Here is a 20,278-nt window from a genome sequence, read left to right as displayed (position 1 = left end):
CTCTCAATGATCCTGTTGTCTCAGCTGTAAAATGGGGTCTTGGGCAGTAGCTCCATTAGAGGTTGCTTGTAGCAATTAAATGCACCATAATGCAAGGAAGGGGCTTCTGACAGTGCCTGGCACACAGTATATGCTAAAAAAAAAAAAAAAGCAATGGTGACCATGATGATGGTGAGGATAGAGATGAAGCAGGTATGCCAAGTTTGGGGACAGAAAGTATAGGACTTGGTCCCAGCTACACCATCCTGTCCCAGAAAAGTATCAATGCTCGGATGCTGTCTGGAGAGACTGGCCCTTCTCCGCCTCAGGGTCTAGGCTCAGGTTGTCTCCAAGGTGTGAATACAGCATGGGGGGTTTTCTGATGGCGGGCCAGACCTCGTCTCCCTGGTCCTTACCTGAGTATTTTGGAAAGACATGGTGGTTGAGCTGAGGCCCTGCTGGTTGGTCCTCTCTGAGATCTGTTTTTTCCAACTATGGAACAAGAACAGAATGAAGACAAATGATATATCTCTTTCATGAAAACCTTTGTGTGGAGATGTAGCGGAGTAATCAACCTTGCAAATTAATCCAAGAAACCTCACGTGACCACATCTGCATTAAAACAACAGTTCTGTGTGAGGTGGGGGGAGTTGTGGTTGATGTGGGTATGACAATGGTCTGTCTGTTGATCACACCATTGTTATTTTATTAACTTGATTGCCAAATTAAAGAAATTAATGCAGTGCTAGGGTCCTGTCAACCAAGCCCAGGAGAACAGTCTGTTGTTGGGAGAGTGGGTTGAAATCCAGTATGGCAGATCTATTCTTCTCTATGGAACATCATTGTGAGTGTAGACAGAGGACCACTTGCCTCAGAAATGGAGTTCCCTGGCCCTTTACCAGATGTGGTGGATCTGTTGTGCATGTATCTAAGGATGTGGATGTGTAACAAGCTCTCCAGGTGGTTCTGACGCATAATAATGTTGGAGATAACTGTCTGAAGTTGTCATCGTCATCATCATTGTTGGTGAGAGGTAAGTATTTGCTGAGGGATATTTATTCCATAAGTACTTCCTGTCTGCTCACTCTCATGATAATACTTACAACAGCAATGAACACTTATGTGGTTACCTATACCACTTACATATACCGGAAGGTGCTGTATATATTAACTCGTCTTATTCTAACAACCCCTGAAGTAGATGTGGTCACCCCCATTTTATAGATGAGAAAACCAAGGTGCAGAGAGAGGTGAGGTCATCTTGCTTGAGGTTACACTGCTGGTAAGGGGGAAGAGCAAAGGGCATCAGAGTCTGGGCGTTTAACCTCCGTGCTACGTGCCTGGTGCTATGCTTGGCCCAGGGGACAGTGGTGACCAAGACAGCTCACAGTCCTGCAGGCAAGCCCTGCCCGCCCCTCCTCCCCCTGTCCAGCCCCACTGCCTGTGCCCAGGTCTGGATACCCCTTGGGGGTGCTTGTCCATCTCTGGGGGTGGGCGGTGGCAGGTGGCAGGGGCCCCAGCATTGGCAGGTGCTCCTGGATGAAATATGCAGTGAAAGAGATGGGTAAATATTGTAAAGGAAGAGGAAAAAAAAATGACTCACTTCTCCCGGTGGAAGTGGTGAGGCGTTAATATGTCAGTCTCCTCGGGTTGTCATTTACGATGTCTGGAGACGATGACATGGGGACCGATGAGTGTGCAGGAGGAAGCCTCAGTTGGCCAGACACCTCCATCCCAAGTCAGGCAGGTGGGGCGGGGGCCCCTGGGTGTCGACAGCGTGGGTGTCGAGTTTCCTTCGCCAAACTAATCCCAATGGCCAGACAGCACAGGACAAGTTGATACAATGGATATTTAGGTTTCAGGGGTGACCCTGGGGCAGCCCAAATGACTGGGGGCGATTTCTGGTTTAAAAATATTGCTGTGCTATTTCTACACTTCTAATCTCCCAGCCATTTGGAGCCTGTTTTATGAAACGCGGCATCGGGGTGGTGCTCAATGTTAACCGGCGGAGAAGATTAAATGGGTTTAAGTCTGGGCGTCTGTCACATCACAACCAAGCCCATAACTTCCATTTTCTATTAAAAATCCATTTCCCCCTTTGACCAGAAGAAGCTTTGCTGTTGATCTGATCTCTCTCTCTTTATTTATGAAGTGTTTCCCCCTCCTCTCGTTCTCTCTGTAAATCTGCCTGGTTCTGTCTGCAGAGGAAAGAAAGAGCTGGGGGAGATGGCTGAGATTTAAGGGGAAAGTCGGAGTTTCCTGTCCAAGGATTTGCTTTCCAAATTAGGACCGGCTTGCAGAGGAGAAATGAAAGAGAGAATTCTCATAAGGCCTCTAACTTTGAACTCTTCAGCGTCATGTTGGAAAAAATCTCAGGCTTGGGAGCCAGGCAGACCTTGACTGAGGGTTGGCTTGGTGGCCACCTGGCTCTATCATCTTTTTCCTCACTTGTAGGATGAGACCTGGGTTTTCCAGGTGGCTCAGTGGTAAAGAACCCGCCTGCCAGTGCATGAGGTGGGGATTCGATCCCTGGGTCAGGAAGAGCCCCTGGAGGAGGAAGTGGCAACCTGCTCCAGGATTCTTGCCTGGGAAATCCCATGGACAGAGGAACCTGGCGGGCTCCAGTCTTGGGGTTGCAAAGAGTTGGACATGATTGAGTGACAGTGCACACAGGAGATGAGACCCACAGGGCCCACCCTGCACCTCTGCAAGGGGATTCCGTGAGAAAGTGCCCCTGAAGCACACAGTAGGCTCTCGGTCAGTGTTAGTTTCCTTTAGAGAACTCTGTACCATCAGCCGGAGGAAGCCTTCAGGGGAGTAGGTGTACAGCCAAAATGAAATTAGACAAAGGGCTATGAGCCCTTCTGCAGACTCTGCCCTGGGTAGTGGGTTAACCCTTTCCTGCTCCTGTCTCCTCTGGATGCTCCTGAATGGTGTGGGGAGGGGGCGGGAATGTTCTCTGGCGTTTGATGCTTTTCACCACACCTAGGGTCCTGTTGAGCACAGGGCTGGTGCTGGGTAAAGACCTCCTGAAGGAGTAAGTGTTTCCTGGCCCCGAGTCAGGAAAGACCTGGGAGAGGAGAGTGTTGGAGGGCGCAGGAGTCACCCGCAAATGCAGAGCTGCAGAGGGGAGCTGGGCCCTGGCCACCCTTTGCTGTATTTTTCATCTCCATGGTCTTCTCGGAGAATCTCTGGGACTTGAAGCTAATAACAATCCCATCCCTCCTAGTCCTGCATCCTCATTATGCAGAACCATTACTTTCACATTCTGTCTTACCTGGAGGACAGGTAAGATGGTACAGTCCTCCCCCTTTTGTGAATGAGGACATGGAGGCTCAGAAAGGCTAAGTGGTTTACCTGAGGTCACACAGCGCTTCAGGAATGAGCCCCAGGAGTGAAGACTTGTCCCAGGTCTCCGGCTATTGTCCCATACTTCTGTGCTCCCCAGAGCTGGCTGGGGCTCCGTCACTGCTCTGAAGATTCAAACAGGAGCCTCAGAAGGAGGGAAACCCACCACCATCCAATCCTCTCCAGACTCCGTGAGGTGGGGTCAAGGCCCCCGGACCCTCGCTACTCCCCTTCCCATGGCTGGTGACTGAGTGTGCTCATTGCTGCCATAGCTGCTCACTGTGCCCGCCACCATCTGGGCACGTGGTGGAGACTTGAGGGAGTTCGTGCCTCAGTTTCCCCATTATAGATTTGCTTACTCCTTTCTCTTGGCAGATGGGGTGAGGCTGAATTAATGATTATTTAAGGGCTTCTGCATTCCGGGCTGACAGGTGCCTTGTGATGGTAAAATATGAACCCGACGTAAGTGCAAAATGCTATTGTTTTACACCTGAGGGTGATGCTTCATAATGGCAATGCACTGTCAGAGCCGTAAGCAGAAATGAATGGTTTGTCTAATCCTCCCCAGCTCCCCCAGACTCGGAAGACAGCGGCTCACATCCCAGGGTGGGAGAAATATGAAGCTACTCACCTTTTGCTATCAATCTGCTGTTTCTTCAGCCCTGACAGGTGGCTGGACAATCCCAGTCCATTCATCAATTACATCTACCCATTTGTAGTTCCTGAGAACCCCCACGTCCTTGGCTCTGGCAGGATCCAAGGCCCAGAGGGCAGGAAGGCTGTTGCTATTGTGGCTGATGGTCCTTCCAGAAGCCTGGAGCCAAGGGAAGCCTGGGCCAAGGGTTGTCTCTGCAGGCAGGGATTGGGGGGAGGAGTGGATTTCCAGTCAGGAGAGGAGAAGACTAGGAATGTGTATTTAGGGTAGGTTTGGGAAGGAAGAAAGGATGGGGAGGGATACCCAACCTGGAAAACCAGATTCTGTGGCTTGATTCCTCTTATCTTCAGCATGTTTCATACAATAGAGCAGTTTCATTCCCAGGCTCTGAAGTCAGGCAAAGTTGGGTCCCAGCCCACCTCCAACACTTACACTCTGGGTTACACTGGGTGAGTTAGTTAACTTCTCAGAGTCTTAATTTCCTTATCTGTGCAATGGGAATGCTTCCCAGGTGGCACAGTGGTAAAGAATCTGCCTGCCAATGCAGGAGATGCAGGTTTGACCCCTGGGTGGGGAGGATCCCCTGGAGAAGGGAATGGCAACTCCCTCCAGTATTCTTGCCTGGGAAATCCCACGGACAGAGGAGACTGGCAGGCTACAGTCCATGTGGTCACAAAGAGTCGGACACTACTTAGCAACTAAACAATATCGGTGGGAATTATAACATCACCTAGAGAGTCATGAGGTTAAGTGAGAGAACACCTATAATGGATCTAGCACCCAGCCTGGCCTACAGTTAGTGAAATCCGTGGTTGCTAGTATCATTGCAGCTGGTCTTATCACTGAGGGCTGCATCATACAGCTCCTTAAATATTTTCTTACCCGGCCCCTTGAATCAGACAGTTCTCGAGTTCCTCTCTGTCAGAGATCTTTCTCAACTTCCTAAGTCCATTTGTCAGGCATAATGTAGAGTCTTTCTGTTTCTTGATGGATTCTGGCTTCCAAAATCCATAAAGCTGCCATGGTGAGTGTGTCTGATTAACTAGGTTGTCTCAGGAAGTACCCAGCACCCCAGAGTAATGTTCCTCCTCCCACAGGCTGAGCGTTGTCTGAAGTGTTGAGTCTGACAGGGGCCCCGCTCCCAGGGTGCGTGTGCAGAGGTATAAATCTTGTTTGTGGTCAGCTGAATAGGGAAGTTGGTGGCCAGGTGGTGGTATTTTTTTCAGGATGGTATAAGCCCCCTCTTTACTGTTGCGCTGGTTACCATCATCTGAGGGTTAAGAAATCAGACTCTGGACTCACTCAGATTGCCTGCATCTGGAGCCCTTGGTTACCAGTCATGTGGTCTTGGGAAAGTCGCTTTGATCTCTCAGTGCCTTAGTTTCTTCATCTGTGAACTGGAATAATGATAGTATCTCCCTCATAGGGTTGTTGGGAGGATGAAAAGAGGTCATACAAGTAAAGGGCTTACAACAGGGCCTGGCAGGAAGAAGATGCTTAGTGAATAATTATTGATTGAATGTCAGTAAAGAAACCTTTGGAAGGTGAGCAGGCTCCTGGGAATCTGGGGAGAGTGGATCGGAGAAGAAACTTCCTAAGCCCTAGCCCACTTATTTGTGAATGGTATGGTTTCATGGCCTTGGAGAACACCCAGGCCCCTGTGAACTGGACAGGCTTCTGAGGGTCCCTTTCCTCTTCCAAGAGCAGATTTGCTCAGCCACCACCCCCAGGACTGTTACAGTGGAGGCAGTGTGAGGATGTGGGTAGGAAAGCTGTGCTTCCCAATTCCCCCCTCATCCCTTTGCTCCTCTGTAGCCAGTAAGGGTGCAGTGCTGGGTGGGGACAGCAAATGCATTTGTTGCTAAGAGGATGCCCCTGACACCGCAGCAAGGAGCCCAGGGATGTGTTTTCCAGCTCTGCTGCTAATGGCTTCATCACGGCCTTTTATGAGCTGATGTGAATTGCTCTGACCAATGAGCCTTAATGGCCTTCCTCAACGAGCTGCCCGGTATATTCTCCCTGGAGGCTCAGCTCAGAGTTAAGCTGAGAATATTAATATGGTCTGGATGCAGGCCCTCCCCCTCCTGATAAAGTTGTGGAAATTGAGGTCAAGTTGGGTCCCCCGCAACGTTCTTTAAACAAGCAGCAGAATCGTTTGTTTGCTCCTTGATCTTCCTGGTAGAGAGGGAGTGGCTTCCAGCTGGAGAGCTGGGACCAGGCCCCTCTTCCTCTGGGTTTGCCTCCACCTGCTGAGAGGTGACCCTTCCTAAGGAGGCAGGCTCCTTGGTAGGGAGGGAAGGTCCTGATTCCATCATGTGGGGCTGTTTCCATAAGGGCAGGCAAGACCAAGGTCCCATGCTGGGCTGAGAGTTGCAGAGAGCTGTCCTCCTTATCAGGTGGCCTTGACATTGTCAGGTGGCTGCTGTCGTGAGCATGTTCACCTGTGTGATCGAGTGTTACAATGGCGATATGTCAGAGACTCATGGGGTCTTTGCAGTCTCATGGATCCTCTCTCCATTTTATGAGTGAAGGAATGGATGGTCAGAGAGGGGAAGGGAATTCCATAGTCGGTCAGTGTCAGGGATGGTTTTAGAACCTGAGGAGGGCAGTGATGTCTCTTGTTCCTGAGTTTGGATGGATCTACTCATGGTGCCACCAGTCCTCATCCCAATCCTTGGGACAAAACATTTTCCAAATTGATCTCTCGAGGGGAAAGACGGCTCCCAGGGTCTTCTGCAGCATTCTCTCGTCTGGGGCAGCATCCCACTTTGTGAGCCCTTCCTCTTAGAGCATGGTCTCAGACCTTTTACCTTTTGGCTCTGGTGTGTTAGAAAGCGTGCTAAGATCCTATTTAGAGCACTGCGTTCAGATTCTGATCCTGTAGCTTATTAGCTGTGTCATCTCAGGCACATCATGTAACTGTGCTTAACCTCCAAAAGGGAAGGATAAAAAAGAGGCCATATGTTTTACCAAAAGTTTTACTTTATTTTAGGTTTGAAGGATTTGTTAACAAAAGAAACCACTCATTACATACAAATACTCAATTTCAATATTTAATAGAGAATTATTTAACTTAATTTCAATATACAATCATTAAAAGAAAAGAGAAAGAGAAACAATAGAGAAGAGGAACAGCGCATACAGGCTTCCCTGGTGGCTCAGTGTTAAAGAACCCACCTACAACGCAGGAGACACAGGTTCCATCCCTGGGTCAGAAGATTCCCGGGGAGAAGGAAATGGCCACACACTCTAGTATTCTTGCCTGGGAAATCCCATAGACAGAGGAGCCTGGTGGGCTGTAGTCCATGAGGTCACAAAGAGTCAACATGATTTAGCAGCTAAGCAGCAATGACAGCAACAGCACATACACCACCCATCAGGCCGACCGACATTCAGACTTCAACGGCACGCTGGGAAGTCCCAAGTAACAGCAGTCTGGAGTCCCAGTTAGGAAAGGGTCCTGGGAAATGCGTCCACTGCACAGGTGAGACTGCAAATTGCCATTTGGGGGAGTTCCTGCTTATAATCCTGGGCCACAAACTGATATCATCACTTTGCACAAAGATGCAGCTCTGGTTTTCCTTTAACCTTTTTACAATACTGTTTGTTTCCCATTATGAGTCACAAGATTTTGTTAGACCCCAAGGGGTTGGCCCGCCTTCCAAGTGCTCAAGATTTCCAAGACCCACACCGTTTCTTATCTAAAATGTTGCCTGACTAGTCGTGTTTCCAGGCAGGTCAGAGGCCTGCTCTCCTCCTTCTGAAGCCTGAACAAGACTTCCTCCATTTTAATTTCTCTAACACCATGCCATCCCCTCTCAAGATTATAAAGATGGACTGGGGGGCCGGGTGTGAACATCTTTGCGTCTAATAGGTGCTCAGTAAACATCCCTTATCTAAGCAGTGTCAGTGTCTCTCATACTGTGGATGCCTAGGAGTGGACTACAGCTTTGGACCTGGCTTGGTGTGGAGAAGGAGCCGTGTCAACATTTTGCCATTTCTGTGCTAGGCTGGAAGCATCTGCAGGGTGGGAACTCTTTTACTCATCCTTGCCAATGCCTGGTGTAGAGTCAGTGCTCAACAGTACTTATTGAATGGCCGGTGCTCCAACGTCCTATGAGTGAGTGCGGGAGTTGCAGGGTTGTGGACCCTGAGGGTATCCTTAGCTTCACTAACCACCCTCTCTGCTCTCCCCCCCTCTCCCCTCCCCTGCAGCCCGCCCTGAAGATGCTGGCACCAGCCTCTACTTTGTGAATGACTCCTTGCAGCAGGTGACCTTCTCCAGCTCCGTGGGGGTGGTGGTGCCCTGCCCGGCCGCGGGCTCCCCCAGCGCGGCCCTTCGATGGTACCTGGCCACGGGGGACGACATCTACGACGTGCCGCACATCCGGCACGTCCACGCCAACGGGACGCTGCAGCTCTACCCCTTCTCCCCCTCCGCCTTCAATAGCTTTATCCACGACAATGACTACTTCTGCACCGCGGAGAACGCTGCCGGCAAGATCCGGAGCCCCAACATCCGCGTCAAAGCAGGTAAGCGACCAGACACGGGCTCCCCTACAGGGCAGGAATGGGGAGCAGGCAGCGCCCATTCTGAGGACGAGTGCAACAGGGAAGAAGGCAGCCCTTCAAGGAGGGTTGTGATGTTTAGCTCTGCCACTTCTTGTGTGTTCTTAAGGCGTCCTACGTGGCTCAGTGATAAAGAATCCGCTTGCAGTGCGGGAGCCACAGGAGACACGGGTTTGATCCCTGGGTCTGGAAGATCCCCTGGAGGAGGAAATGACAACCCCCTCCAGTTATTCTTGCCTGGAGAATCCCATGGACACAGGAGTCTGGCGGGCTACAGACCATGGCATTGCAAAGAGTCAGAAGTGACTGAGCAACTGAGCACTATGTGTCCTTAGGCAGAGAACACACCTTTCTGAGCCTCAGCGTCCTCATCTGCAAAACTGATACAAGCATCTACCCATTCATCACTATGCGCGATGGTTCAATGCGATAACGCCTGTTTAAATTAAGTCATGTGTTCATTTTAGTACTTGATTCATGAAAAACATTCAGTGACTTTCTGTTTTTTTTAAAAACCCCATTATTGAAATAGAATATATATAAAGAAATGTACATAAGTATATAGATTGATGAATTTTCACAAAATTTAATATCCAGATGAAGGTATCAGCATTTCAGAGGCCTGTTCGTGCTTTTTTTCAGTCACTCCACCCTTTGGGGAAACCACTGTCCTGACTTCTAACAAGATAGATGTTTGCTATTGCTGAGCTTTATCTAAACGGAGTCCCATAGTACACATTCTCCTGAGTCTTTTGCCCACTGTTGTTTGTAGGGTTTAGCCCTACTGCTATGCAAAGTTACTGGCTCATTTTCATTGCCATGGTGTCTCGTCTGACCATCCTGCACTTTATTTATCCATCCCACTGCTGATGGACATCTGGGTATAAGGCATCTCGTGAGGACAGACATTCAGGTAAAATCCATGATGGAAAACTCTTAGCAGTGAAGGATTTTGGTCTTGGGAAGAGTTGATGGAGGCAAGGAAGTGAGGGCTTTTCAACTGGTCTCTTTACAGAAATTACAAAGCTTCATTTCTCTTTGTTAGGTCTGGAGGCAAGACAGTGGCTTAGATCAGCCAGTCTTTACCAGGATGTCATGATATGCTGCTGTGTTCTAGTCCATTGTGCAGTGTGCCTGAAATATTAATAAAACACTGAGGTTTGGGGAATGATTTTCTTAAGCATTTTGGGTGGAAGAAGACAGGTAGTGTTCTAGCTAGCCCACTGTGATGTCACCCAGCCTTGGGTGCACCATCTTTCCTGGTGATTGTTTTGGGCAGAGGAGAGTGGTTTCCAGGGAAGCCTCCCGGACCTGCCTGCCTATGATGGATCCTGCTCTGACTTTCTGGCCTAGCAAAGAGTCAGCCCCTCAAGGAAAGTTGTTTTGTTCTTGGGAATCTTAGCAACTTACCTTAGGTGCAGAACACAGCTTTCTGAGCCTCAGTTGCCTCATCTGCAAAGCTGATTGCCAGTACCTACCCCATTCATCACTGTGTGATGGTCCAGTGAGATAATGCTCAGTTGCATTAAGGTCCTTCTGCCTTACGGCTGCCTTTCACATGTACAGGGTTCCAAGTAGTAGGGAATGGGTGTATATAGGGGGTGAGCTGGGTTGACAGTTTTTAATTAAAAAGCTGATCTTTAGCCCATTGGTCTTCCCAAGTGGCTGAGTGGTAAAGAATCTGCCTGCCAATGCAGGAGATGTAAAAGATGCAGGTTCGACCCCTGGATTGGGAAGATGATCCCCTGGAGGAGGAAATGGTAGCCCACACCAGTATTCTTGCCTGGAAAATTCCATGGACAGAGGAGCCTGGTGGGCTACAGTCCATGAGGCCATAAAGAGTCAGATACGACTAAGCAACTGAGCGTGGACTTCATCCTGCTGGTTTGCTTAGAGGGAGAGTTGAGCTCTCAGCACCCCGGGGCAATGCTTAGCTCTCTCCTCTGGGGCTCCACGTGGACCCTCTCTTTGGGAGCAGCACTCTTCCCCTGAGAGGACCCAGGTGCTAGACTGGGAGCCCCGAGGCCATGGTTTGGAGGCCAGTTCTGGCCTCCACAGCCTGGAGGATTGAGCTAAGGGCAAGCGATGCTGTATTCCTATTACCTGCATGTTACTGGGTTAGGTGTCAGTTTTCACAATAATCCTGTCTGGTGTTTCTTACAGTGAGGTGACTAAGACAAAGGTTAAGCCACTTGCCCAAGGTCACCTCGCCAGTTGACCCCAGAGGTGTAGCTATAATGACAAGCAGCACTGCTTTAGTATTTTCCATGTGCCAGGCCTGCTCCATGCTGCTGCTATTGTTTCCTCTTATGAACGAGGAAACTGAGGCTTCAGAATGTACATTAGCTCTTGTCCAGGGTTACAGCGCTGCTCAGAGGAGGAGGCAGGGGCGGCTTGTTTGATGCTGCTAGCCGAGGGCCTCTGCTGGCCCTGAGGGACTGTCCCAGCCCTTTCCCCTCTCCTCCCTCTCTTTAGTCTCCTCTGTGCTCTCCTCGCATCTTCAGACAGTGCCACGTCCAGCCCACAGAAGGGCGGGGAGACCACAGCCCCACAGAGCTGGGGGTGCCTCCCTCCATGCCTCTCTCCTCCATCTCAACTGTGCATCTTCCCATCACAGCCACGACACCGGGAGGGAAAGAATAAAGGCCAGGAGAGGACTGGACGGGGATGGCCTGATGGGAAGCGCAGCCAATTAAGAAGCTCTTGATGAAGCCAGAGGGGCTGCAGGTGCACAGCCAGAGGGGTTGCCGGGCCCTGAGCATCACCCTGGCAACCGTGGCAGGGAGAGCAGGAGGGCACGCTGCCCAGGTGCCTGCTGAGGGACAAGGTCGGGAGGCAGTGGGGCTCTTGCTACACCAGCTCTGGTTGGCAGAGAAGAGATGGAAGAATGGAGAAGGGCCCTGGGGAGAGGCCAAGCAGGGGAGGATCAGAGAGAGACAGAGGCGGGCCCCTCAGCTCTACCCCAAGGCTGGTCCAGCCTACCCAGGGGCCCGGACAGGCAGAGCGTCTGCAGGTGACAGTGCTCCAGAAACCAGCCCTGGGGCTGAGGCAGGAGGCCCCCACTTTGAAGCAGGGGTCATCTGGAGGCAGGACCAGGATTGGAGGTCCGGCTGTAGATGGTGTCAGGTCAGGAGAGAGAGCAGCAAGTGTGCTTCGTTTGGGAGAATCGTGGAGATTGCCCTTGTCGCTGGCATTCCGCATTTTCAGAGATCTTCACTGTTTCAAATATTCTCACTCATTGTTCTTGTAAACCCCCGAGCCCTGCAGAAAGTTCTGTATGTCAACTACATTTTCCCAGGCTGCCTTTCACTTTGAAGTGGCATACAAAAATATCTATTGTTAGATCTTGTCTCATGGTTTTTGTTTTGGCAAGTGATGGTCACCGTGCCCCAAACCGTTACCACCTTGGGCCCAGGAATAATGTAGGAAATTGAGTGTGGTTTCCTTAGAGGCATTCTGGTACTTTTCCTTATAAAGCACACATCCCCTTATTGAAATGATCTCATTGCAGGGTGGAGGTGCTGCCCTCCAGGCCTGTACCACTAATGCACTTTGTTAAAACTCACCAAAACTGGAAGGGCTAGAAGGTGGACTTACGGTCTTATAGAGGGAGACTGGGTGTTTCTGAGGAAGAGTGGGGAGTGGAGGAGGTTGCTGGACAAGGCAGGAATGAGTTCCCTGGCAGGAACTTTTGGGTGGGCCAGGTGGGATGTGGGAGAAGTGATGGCGGGTGAGGCCTGGGGTGCTGAGAAGTGGCTTCTCGGGCTCCCCACCAGGTCCCAGCCCAGCCTGTGACACCCTCTTCTTTCTGCCCTGCAATCTGTCTGCAGTTTTCAGGGAACCCTACACCGTCCGGGTGGAGGATCAAAGGTCGATGCGTGGTAGCGTGGCCGTCTTCAAGTGCCTCATCCCCTCTTCAGTACAGGAATATGTTAGCGTTGTGTCCTGGGAGAAAGACACAGTCGCCATCATCCCAGGTAAGAAAGGACCGTGGCACTGCACAGGCGGGGGCATGGGGGTGGGGTGCAAAATCAGAGGGGCCGAGCTGGTGGCTGAGCTCACCCGGCTCTTGAGGTTGGTTCTGGTGAGCAGCTTTTATTGTTCTGGTGATGCTTCGGCAAAAAAGTGTCTTCAGTCTTGGCTTGATGTGTCTCCGTGTGAGGTACTGAAAACCCATGTGCCAGCGGCCTGCGTGCACGAAGGTCCCATCAGACACAGGCTGGTCCTGCTCCCCCGAAGGAGTGGGCTCACCTTCTTTCCTGACCACTTTGATGGGTCTATGATGGCCCATGGCCTTAGGGATGGGAGGCAAGGCTGAAAGACCTTACCTATGAAAGACTCTGGGGAGAGGAGGGATGAGAGGCTGGTACATGGTCCATGTTCCCGGGATTCTCGGGGGACCAGACTTGAGTGAGCATGTGTGTGGGACTCCTATTTCACGAGCTGCCTAGACATCCCTTCAGAATTCCAGCTGTCCTCATGCTGTGCCAGGAGTTGGAAAAAGAGCTTAATACCATGTTGTAGGGTCTCTTTATTAGAGGCACTGTGATTGTAGTCCTTTCATTGCTGGTTCCTTTTCCCTCTGCAGAGTTGTCCCTTCCATAGGAAAACAGGTCTGGAAACCCCAAGAGAGGACCTCAGATCCTCAGAATACCTCCAGACCTCCAGTTACAAAACCATGGGGTTTTTCCATCGCTCCAGCATTTCTCCCTGCATTGCTGTACATTGCAGAGGCCCTGCCACTTTTTTCTTCCTTTCTGCATCAAAGGCCTTGGTTTTCCTTTCTGTAAAATGGAGGCACTTGGCCAGTTTGCTCACTGAGCGCCCCTCCAGCACTGATGGCCCGTTGCTGGGGTATAGGAAATAGTTCTAGTTGCTTGAATTCTGCAGGTTAGTTGGAGAAGACAGACTTCTGTTCATGACACCTGTAAAGTGGGGGTTCCTAATCTTGCTACACAGCTGAAGTCCAGGGGAGCTCTTTGAAAAAACACCCGTGCCTGGGCCCCATCCCAAATCAGAATCTCTAGGCGTAGAACCTGGACATGAGCAGTTTTAAACCTTCTTCTCCTAGTATGGCTCCAAGGTGGAGCTGGGAGACCAGTGCTTCAGCATCTTGACAGCCAAGGTGGTGTGATACCTTTTAGAGACATTAATTTTTATTTTGCTTTTGGAACTTTTTCCTGCTCTCAGTCCCAAGCCGATGGCCAGGCCATTGTATCTCCTGGGTCTCAGAGCTTGTACAGGAATCAGAAACTACTTGACGATACCTGCTCTTCCTGCCTTTTGTAAAACCTAAGTGAACAGCAAAGATTAGGATGGGTGTTCTGGCTGGGGAGGAGAGCCTCTGAGGGCAGTGAACAAGCAGGAGACAAACGGATGCCAGAGGCAGGGTGGTGCTGTGGGCTGCTCAGTGGGTATGGCTGGAGGAAGTGATCAGACTTCATAGGGTCTGCTGAGGGTGGCTCCATGAGGTCTGGGACTGAGGACAGGGCTCTTACATTCAAATGAGGCATAAAGTACACAGCCTGTGGCCCAGAATGATCATGCAGGCAGGGACAACAGGCTGGTGAGGACCAGAAAGACCCTGGACCTTGGTGCCTCCTGGGGGGAAGCCCCAGTAAGGATGGAGATTGAATGTCTGTCTCTCCAGCAGAGTCACATGGAAAGATGATTTAAAGAATGTAAAGAAATGTGGTATTTTCTTATAGAACTGAATTTATAGACCAAGAATTAAATTCATTAAAATAATAATGATAATTTTTGAGTGTTTACTGTATGCCAAGCACTGGGCTAAGAAACTTATATCTGACCTCATTTTATCCACAAAAAGTCTGTAAGTGTATCTTTTTTTCCCTTCACTTTTCTGAAGAGGAAACTGAGGCTCCAAGAAGTAAAGAGACTTTGGGTCACATATCTTATCATGCAGAGGGCAGGGCTGAACCCAGGGCTGCTTTTTTTAGCCTGTGCCCTGAACCCCACATGGACCTGGCACCCATACAAATGTATCCAAGAAGAGTTACTCTGAGTACAACAGAGGTTTGTGTGCTGTAGACAAGGGGGACCCTGGCCTCAAGAAGGTGAAAAAGTCAGTGCTGGTATTTGGGAAAGGTTCATAGAACTGAGTCAAGTGTAATGACTAAGAGCCCAGAATCTAGGATCAGACTGCCAGGGCTTGAAACTCAACACTCTGGGTAACTTTTACCTCCATGGCGACTCATTTTCCCCAATGATAATAGAATGGGGGTGGTGATTGACCTACTTCACAGGGATCAAGTAAGAATGAAACTAGTTCATGTGTCAGATGTTTCAAACCCTGCCTGCCACACTCTGAGGAAGGGCTGGGACTGTGATGATAATGATAAGGGGACGAGAGCGTTCTCCTCTTTGTCCCGCTGTTTGCTGTTGTGGCGCGTGTATTTCTGTGTATCAGGGTCTGTGTACCCTCCCAGACTGTTTCCCAAGGGTGGAACCTGGGTTGTTTTCGTGCACACACCCCTCTGGCTCCTAACACACCACCTTGTACCATAGGACAAATGCTCACCAAATGTCCCGTGGATATGTGAATGGATGATTGGAAGAGTTCTGAAAGAATGTGGGAACTGCGTGCACAGAGGCATTGCGATAGGCTGAGCGTGGGGGGCATGAGGTGGTTAGAAGCTCATCTCAGACAAGAGAGACGAAGGTTAACCTGGGTCCTATGTGGGAGCTGGAGGCAGTGAGCTTCCCCCAGGCTCACTGTTGCTGGTGCTTCAGGGCTGTCTTTGATGTCAAGTCTGGGCTGGTGGCCCCAATGGGCATAATTATCAGGGAAGTGGGCTAGACGCTAATCTGCTGGGCTCTGGTACACATCGGTTCTATAGACCTCTTCCTTGCCTTGAGCCTCAGAGAATTTTCCTCCCCTGCCCGTTCTTCAACTCCATCCAGCATCATTCTAGATCCTCTGTAGCTACATTTTAGATCCAGGGATGGACTTCCCAAAGCACATGAAGCCAATTATAACAGCCTCACAGAGGAATTCATGAGAACCAGAAGGAGTAGAGTTTTGCATCCTCCAGGCTCTGTAGATAAAGGGCCAGAACTTGGGTCTACCTGCCCCAGGCTTTAATTTTGGAAAATGCAAATTGCTTATTGATTTTTTCATAAAAACAGGATACTTTGTTATCCATATCACACTGGTGTTTGTATGTGTGTGTGTATGTGTGTGCTTCAGCTGTGATGTTGGACAGTGGCTTTTCATGGTGGTTGGGGGAGATATAATGATGGGGTTGCCTTGAGGTTAAGGAAGGACTTCTTAGGAACTTGAGTGACTTTCCTCTGACACTTTGGGGCTGCTTCTGGAGCAGGGAGAATGGTGTTGACTTTGATCTCTGGGTCTGCAGGGCTGGGCTCAGATCCTTCACCAGCCACAGGGCAGCCAGCAGGTACAGGCTTTGGAGCAGGAGGAGGAACAAGAGGTTCATGTGGGCCATTCAGGGCCCAGGAGACATCTCCCTGAGGAGGATGGGTGCTCCAGGAGGAAGGGGTGGTTGCAGGCCCCTATAAATGAGGAGTGGGCCCTCCAGTGCCTCTCTGAGGGTGGCTGAAGGAATCGGAGGCTGGGGGCCTAAGCAAGCCCTATGAGTTGGGTATTGGCTCATGGGTTGGCCTTCCTAGTTGTACCCATTGGGAGGGGCAGGTAAGCTTCCTGGGGCCGCAGCTGAAACTCTGAGCTGCTTCGGGGCTGTATTTTGCACAGGGTAGCTAGAGGCTAGAGAGACAGCCCAAAGTGCTACCTTCCCCAGAGCGACCTACCACCCCTGCCCCTCTCTTCCTCCTCCTTCCTGACCCCCGAGCTGGTCAACTTCCTCCCATCGGGCTCTTCAGTGATGTATGTATAATACCACAGAGCCTCTCACCTAGGAGCTGGCAGAGTGCTACCTCTTACTTCTCTCCCAGGAGGCTTGGCCTGGAGTAAACTGGCTCTACAGAGTGTGTGGGGGTGGGGGGTAATAGGGCAAAAGGCTGTGTGTAAACGTAAATTAAAATTAAGACCTCCAGTGAAGCCGAGATGTGGTTTAATTTCCCATCTGCATGATCACCATTACAATGCATGTTATTGGATATAAAGATAAATCCGGCCCTGTTCCTAATAGCTTTTAATTTCCACCAGACCTGATTATATTGATGCGGGCTCCTTGTGGGAGTTTCCCAGCATCCTCTTCCCCAGCATCCTGACTGGTTGTCTGGGCCCCAGTGGGGAGCTTTGGCCACTGCTCAGATGTGGACCAGATGTATCTGCCTGGGTGTGGAAGACAAGCCTAGAGCAAGCTCCCTGGTCCAAGTGGGCGGGGGTCTCGGCTGCTGGGTCGTCATCAGAGCTTGGCCGAGGCAGAAGTGCACGATGGACCCTGTATGTTGAGGGAAGGGAGAAGCAGGAGCAAGCCAAAATAGCTAGAGGGTTCTTTTGGAGAATGGGCAGTATTCCCAGATCACAGGTGGGAGTCAGTGAGCCCAGCACCACCCATTGCCACCTTCCTAATTGTCCCATGTTCCAAGCTGCTCATCGGTTTTCATACCTATTTGTATTTGGTCCTTTACCTTCTCTGCCTGTCTGCACTGATCCCCTCTTCTTTATTATTGACACTGCACTCTTCTTGTGTCCTTTAAACTTGTTCACATGTGTCCCCTTCCACGAAACTTAACATCAGCCTGTAGCAGACCTATGGCTCCTCTGGTTCCATTCCTGGAACACTTAATTCCCTGTGTCTCACAGGAGAGGAGATTGTTTCTGTCTGTCTGCTGCAAGAGAGTGGACAACTCCATCTTTCCCATCTCTTTATCTCTTGGGCTCTCACAGCATCTGTTACAATGTAATAATAATAAGATTAATGATAATATTCGTTATATATTGAGGCTTCCTTTGTGTTAGGCATTCTATGTATATTATCTCTAATCCACACAATAACCCTTTAAGAAAGATAGTTTTTTGTTTTTCTATTCCCCCCACCCCAATTTTGTATAAATGAGGACAGTTGAGGCCCAGGGAAGTTAAGCAACTTCCCCAAGACCACACAGCTAATAAGTGGCCTGGGTCTGAGCTGGGCTTCTCCAGTTGCTCTATTTCCTGCTGCCTCTCGGGAGCAGGCTCCTCTTTAGGAATGGCCTGTCCTCAGACTCCAGCATAGGAGGAGGGCTCATCCCTGTTTCCTGCACTTGCTTAGGGGCCAAAACACATCCCCAGCACTTGCTCTGGCTTCTGGCTCTGTGCGCAGTGACCAGAGGCTTTGGTTTTTCTCAACGGCAACAGCTCTCCAGCTGCAAGATCAGTGAACAACCATTCTAACAAGGAGGCTTTATCAGGCCCTGGCTCTGTTTGGGGCCCAGTGGGAGACACAAAGTTGGTCCTGATCCGGGAAGTTAGGATTCTGTTCATGTCATCAGCTCTGATGGACAAGGATGGATAATCCCAGCACAATAAACAATCAGATATGATCTTGCTTGGCTTTGGAATGCAGGGTTAGCATATTAATTGCATTTTGCTCCAGCTGATGCTAAAGCTACTTGGATCCCATGAATCTCCACCAACTTGGACAGGGGATGGCACAGATGAGAGCGCCCAGGTGGTGCTTGGAAAACTGTTGCGCACATGTAGGCTACAAATGGACAGAGTCACTTACAGTAGGGCCTTTAAGGTCATGTGGTCCAGCCTCTTCATTTACTGATAAAGAAATGGAGGCCCAGACCAATGCCCTCTTCTGTCTCTTCCCTCTTGCTCATTCTCAGAGCATAACATCTTAACTACTCATGGGATGCTTTTCTTTTACTATCAGACTTCTTTCCTTCTTTGTCTGTCTAACCTACCCATCTTTCAAAGTCTGGTTCAAATACCCCTTTCCACCCCCCATGATGTCTTTCCTGATTTCTGCTAAGAATGGATTTAAAAATCATCCAGATTAACCTCCTTCCAGGGGATCCTTTTCTGAACTCCATCCGAAATTTATCAGTTCCTTGCTCAAGACGCTAATCGTATTTCGTCCTATAATTTTTTAAATCTGAGTTATCCCCACTATGAGAATGTCTAATCAGCAAAAGCGGGAACTGTGTTTCATTCAGACCCCCTATCCCCTCCAGTATTCAGAGAAGATGATTAATGATGGTGATGAAATGACAGATTCTGTCTCTCCCTTGCTGGACCGCCCTGTGGCAGGCAGGGAGAAAGGAGACCTGTCTAAGGTCACATGGAAAGATGATACTTTATAAAATCTAGGCTTGACAGCATTTGATCTCTATTACACTGAGCTGTTTCAGAGCTACATTGAGAGAGACCACTTCTGTGGATTCCTTCTGTGACACTCTGTTGCTTAGGTGCAAAATTGGGGATCTCAGCTCTTGACTACTTAAGGGCTTGGAGAAAATGGGCTGGGATTGTCAGCCTGTACTAATATGAAATAGATGGTGTGCTCAAGGTAATTTAACAAATGGGTGCTAGGCAGAGTCTCATGCCTTACGGAGGAATTAAGCTTGACCGTGACCTGTTTCTCGCCTTCAGCAGCTCCTATCCAGGGGTTTTAGTATCTTTCCAAGAAGAGATGATGTATCAGAGGCTGGGATTCTTTCTGATGATGTCTGCTCAGAAAGGCTCTTGAAGGAGAGGGAGGCCTTGGAGCAGAAATAGCACATTGGGTGAGGTCACAGTGTGGGGAAAGACAAGGAGAGGATGGGGTGACCTGGGGATGTGGCTCGAGGGTAAATAGAAGTGGTGAGAGAGAAGTCTGGAAAGGATGCCGGAAGCCTGGAAAAGACATCTAATTCATAAAGGTTCTATCTAGTTCTAGAAAAAAATGGCAACCTGATAATAATGACTAATGTTTATGGAGCACTTACTAAGTTTCCAGGCTCTGTTCTAAACATTTTATATGCTTAGCTCATTTAACCCTCACAGAAATCTGAAGCTGAGTAGATGAGCAGTCTCCATTTTATAGATGAACAAACTAAGGTACAAGGAAGCTAATTAAATTGCCAAGTTAGTCAGCGATAGAGCCACAATTTAAACTTTTGCATCCAGACTCCATTATTTGTGCTTCTGAACTCTTTACTGTGTTGTCTCATAAAAAATTAATATACAGAATATATATATTTTTTAAAAAAACTGCTGCAAATCAACAAGAAAAAGGCAACACAATAAAAAATAGGGTGACAGATACGAGCAGACAATTTACCGAAGTGGGAGAGGTAGGGGAATGTGGCAGAAAGAAATCAGGCTGTGGAGTCTGCTAGTTCTAATCCGTGACCTGGAGCAATTTACTTACAAAGCTTCAGTTATTTCACCTATGAAATGGGGACCATGAAACCTACTGTATATGGAATCCTTTAGATGAATATTAGGCCCCTGACAAGACTTGGATTATCAGATGGCAAAAGAGTGGACTAAGCTCAGAAGGGAAATTGCCTTCCCAGCTTCATGATGTGGTCCGACCATGGGCCATGCTACCTTCTCTGGGTACCGGCCTGCAGACAGGACACAGGGCAGCCAGGGATGCAGCCTCCCAGAGGATCTGTGATGCTGGGATCACTGGAGAAGGGTTTCCCCTAAACATGATCTTGAGAAAGCTGTAAATAGCTGGGGCCAGGTGGATGACCACTGCAGTGCTTTTAACTCAAATAGGCCATCATGATATCTGGGCAGAATGAGAGAAACAAAACGGCTGTTTTATTAATCTCAGTATTTGCTTATGCCTTGCATGGTGC

General features: G+C 49.5%; 1 protein-coding gene across 1 annotated transcript in view; it reads left to right on the top strand.

Annotated features, from left to right (window-relative positions):
* The window catches only part of DSCAML1 (DS cell adhesion molecule like 1), a 365,655-nt gene that overhangs the window by 8,907 nt on the left and 336,470 nt on the right, over positions 1 to 20,278 (top strand). The window contains exons 2-3 of the mRNA XM_043481523.1: positions 8,198 to 8,515; positions 12,382 to 12,528. Coding sequence (XP_043337458.1) covers positions 8,198 to 8,515; positions 12,382 to 12,528 — 465 coding nt within the window. The remainder of the gene's footprint in view (positions 1 to 8,197; positions 8,516 to 12,381; positions 12,529 to 20,278) is intronic.

The sequence above is a fragment of the Cervus canadensis genome, chromosome 11 (assembly GCF_019320065.1).
Source record: "Cervus canadensis isolate Bull #8, Minnesota chromosome 11, ASM1932006v1, whole genome shotgun sequence".
NCBI classification, from domain to species: Eukaryota; Metazoa; Chordata; class Mammalia; order Artiodactyla; family Cervidae; genus Cervus; species Cervus canadensis.
The sequence above is the reverse complement of the archived record's forward strand: the minus strand, read 5'-3'. Positions and strand labels throughout refer to the sequence as shown.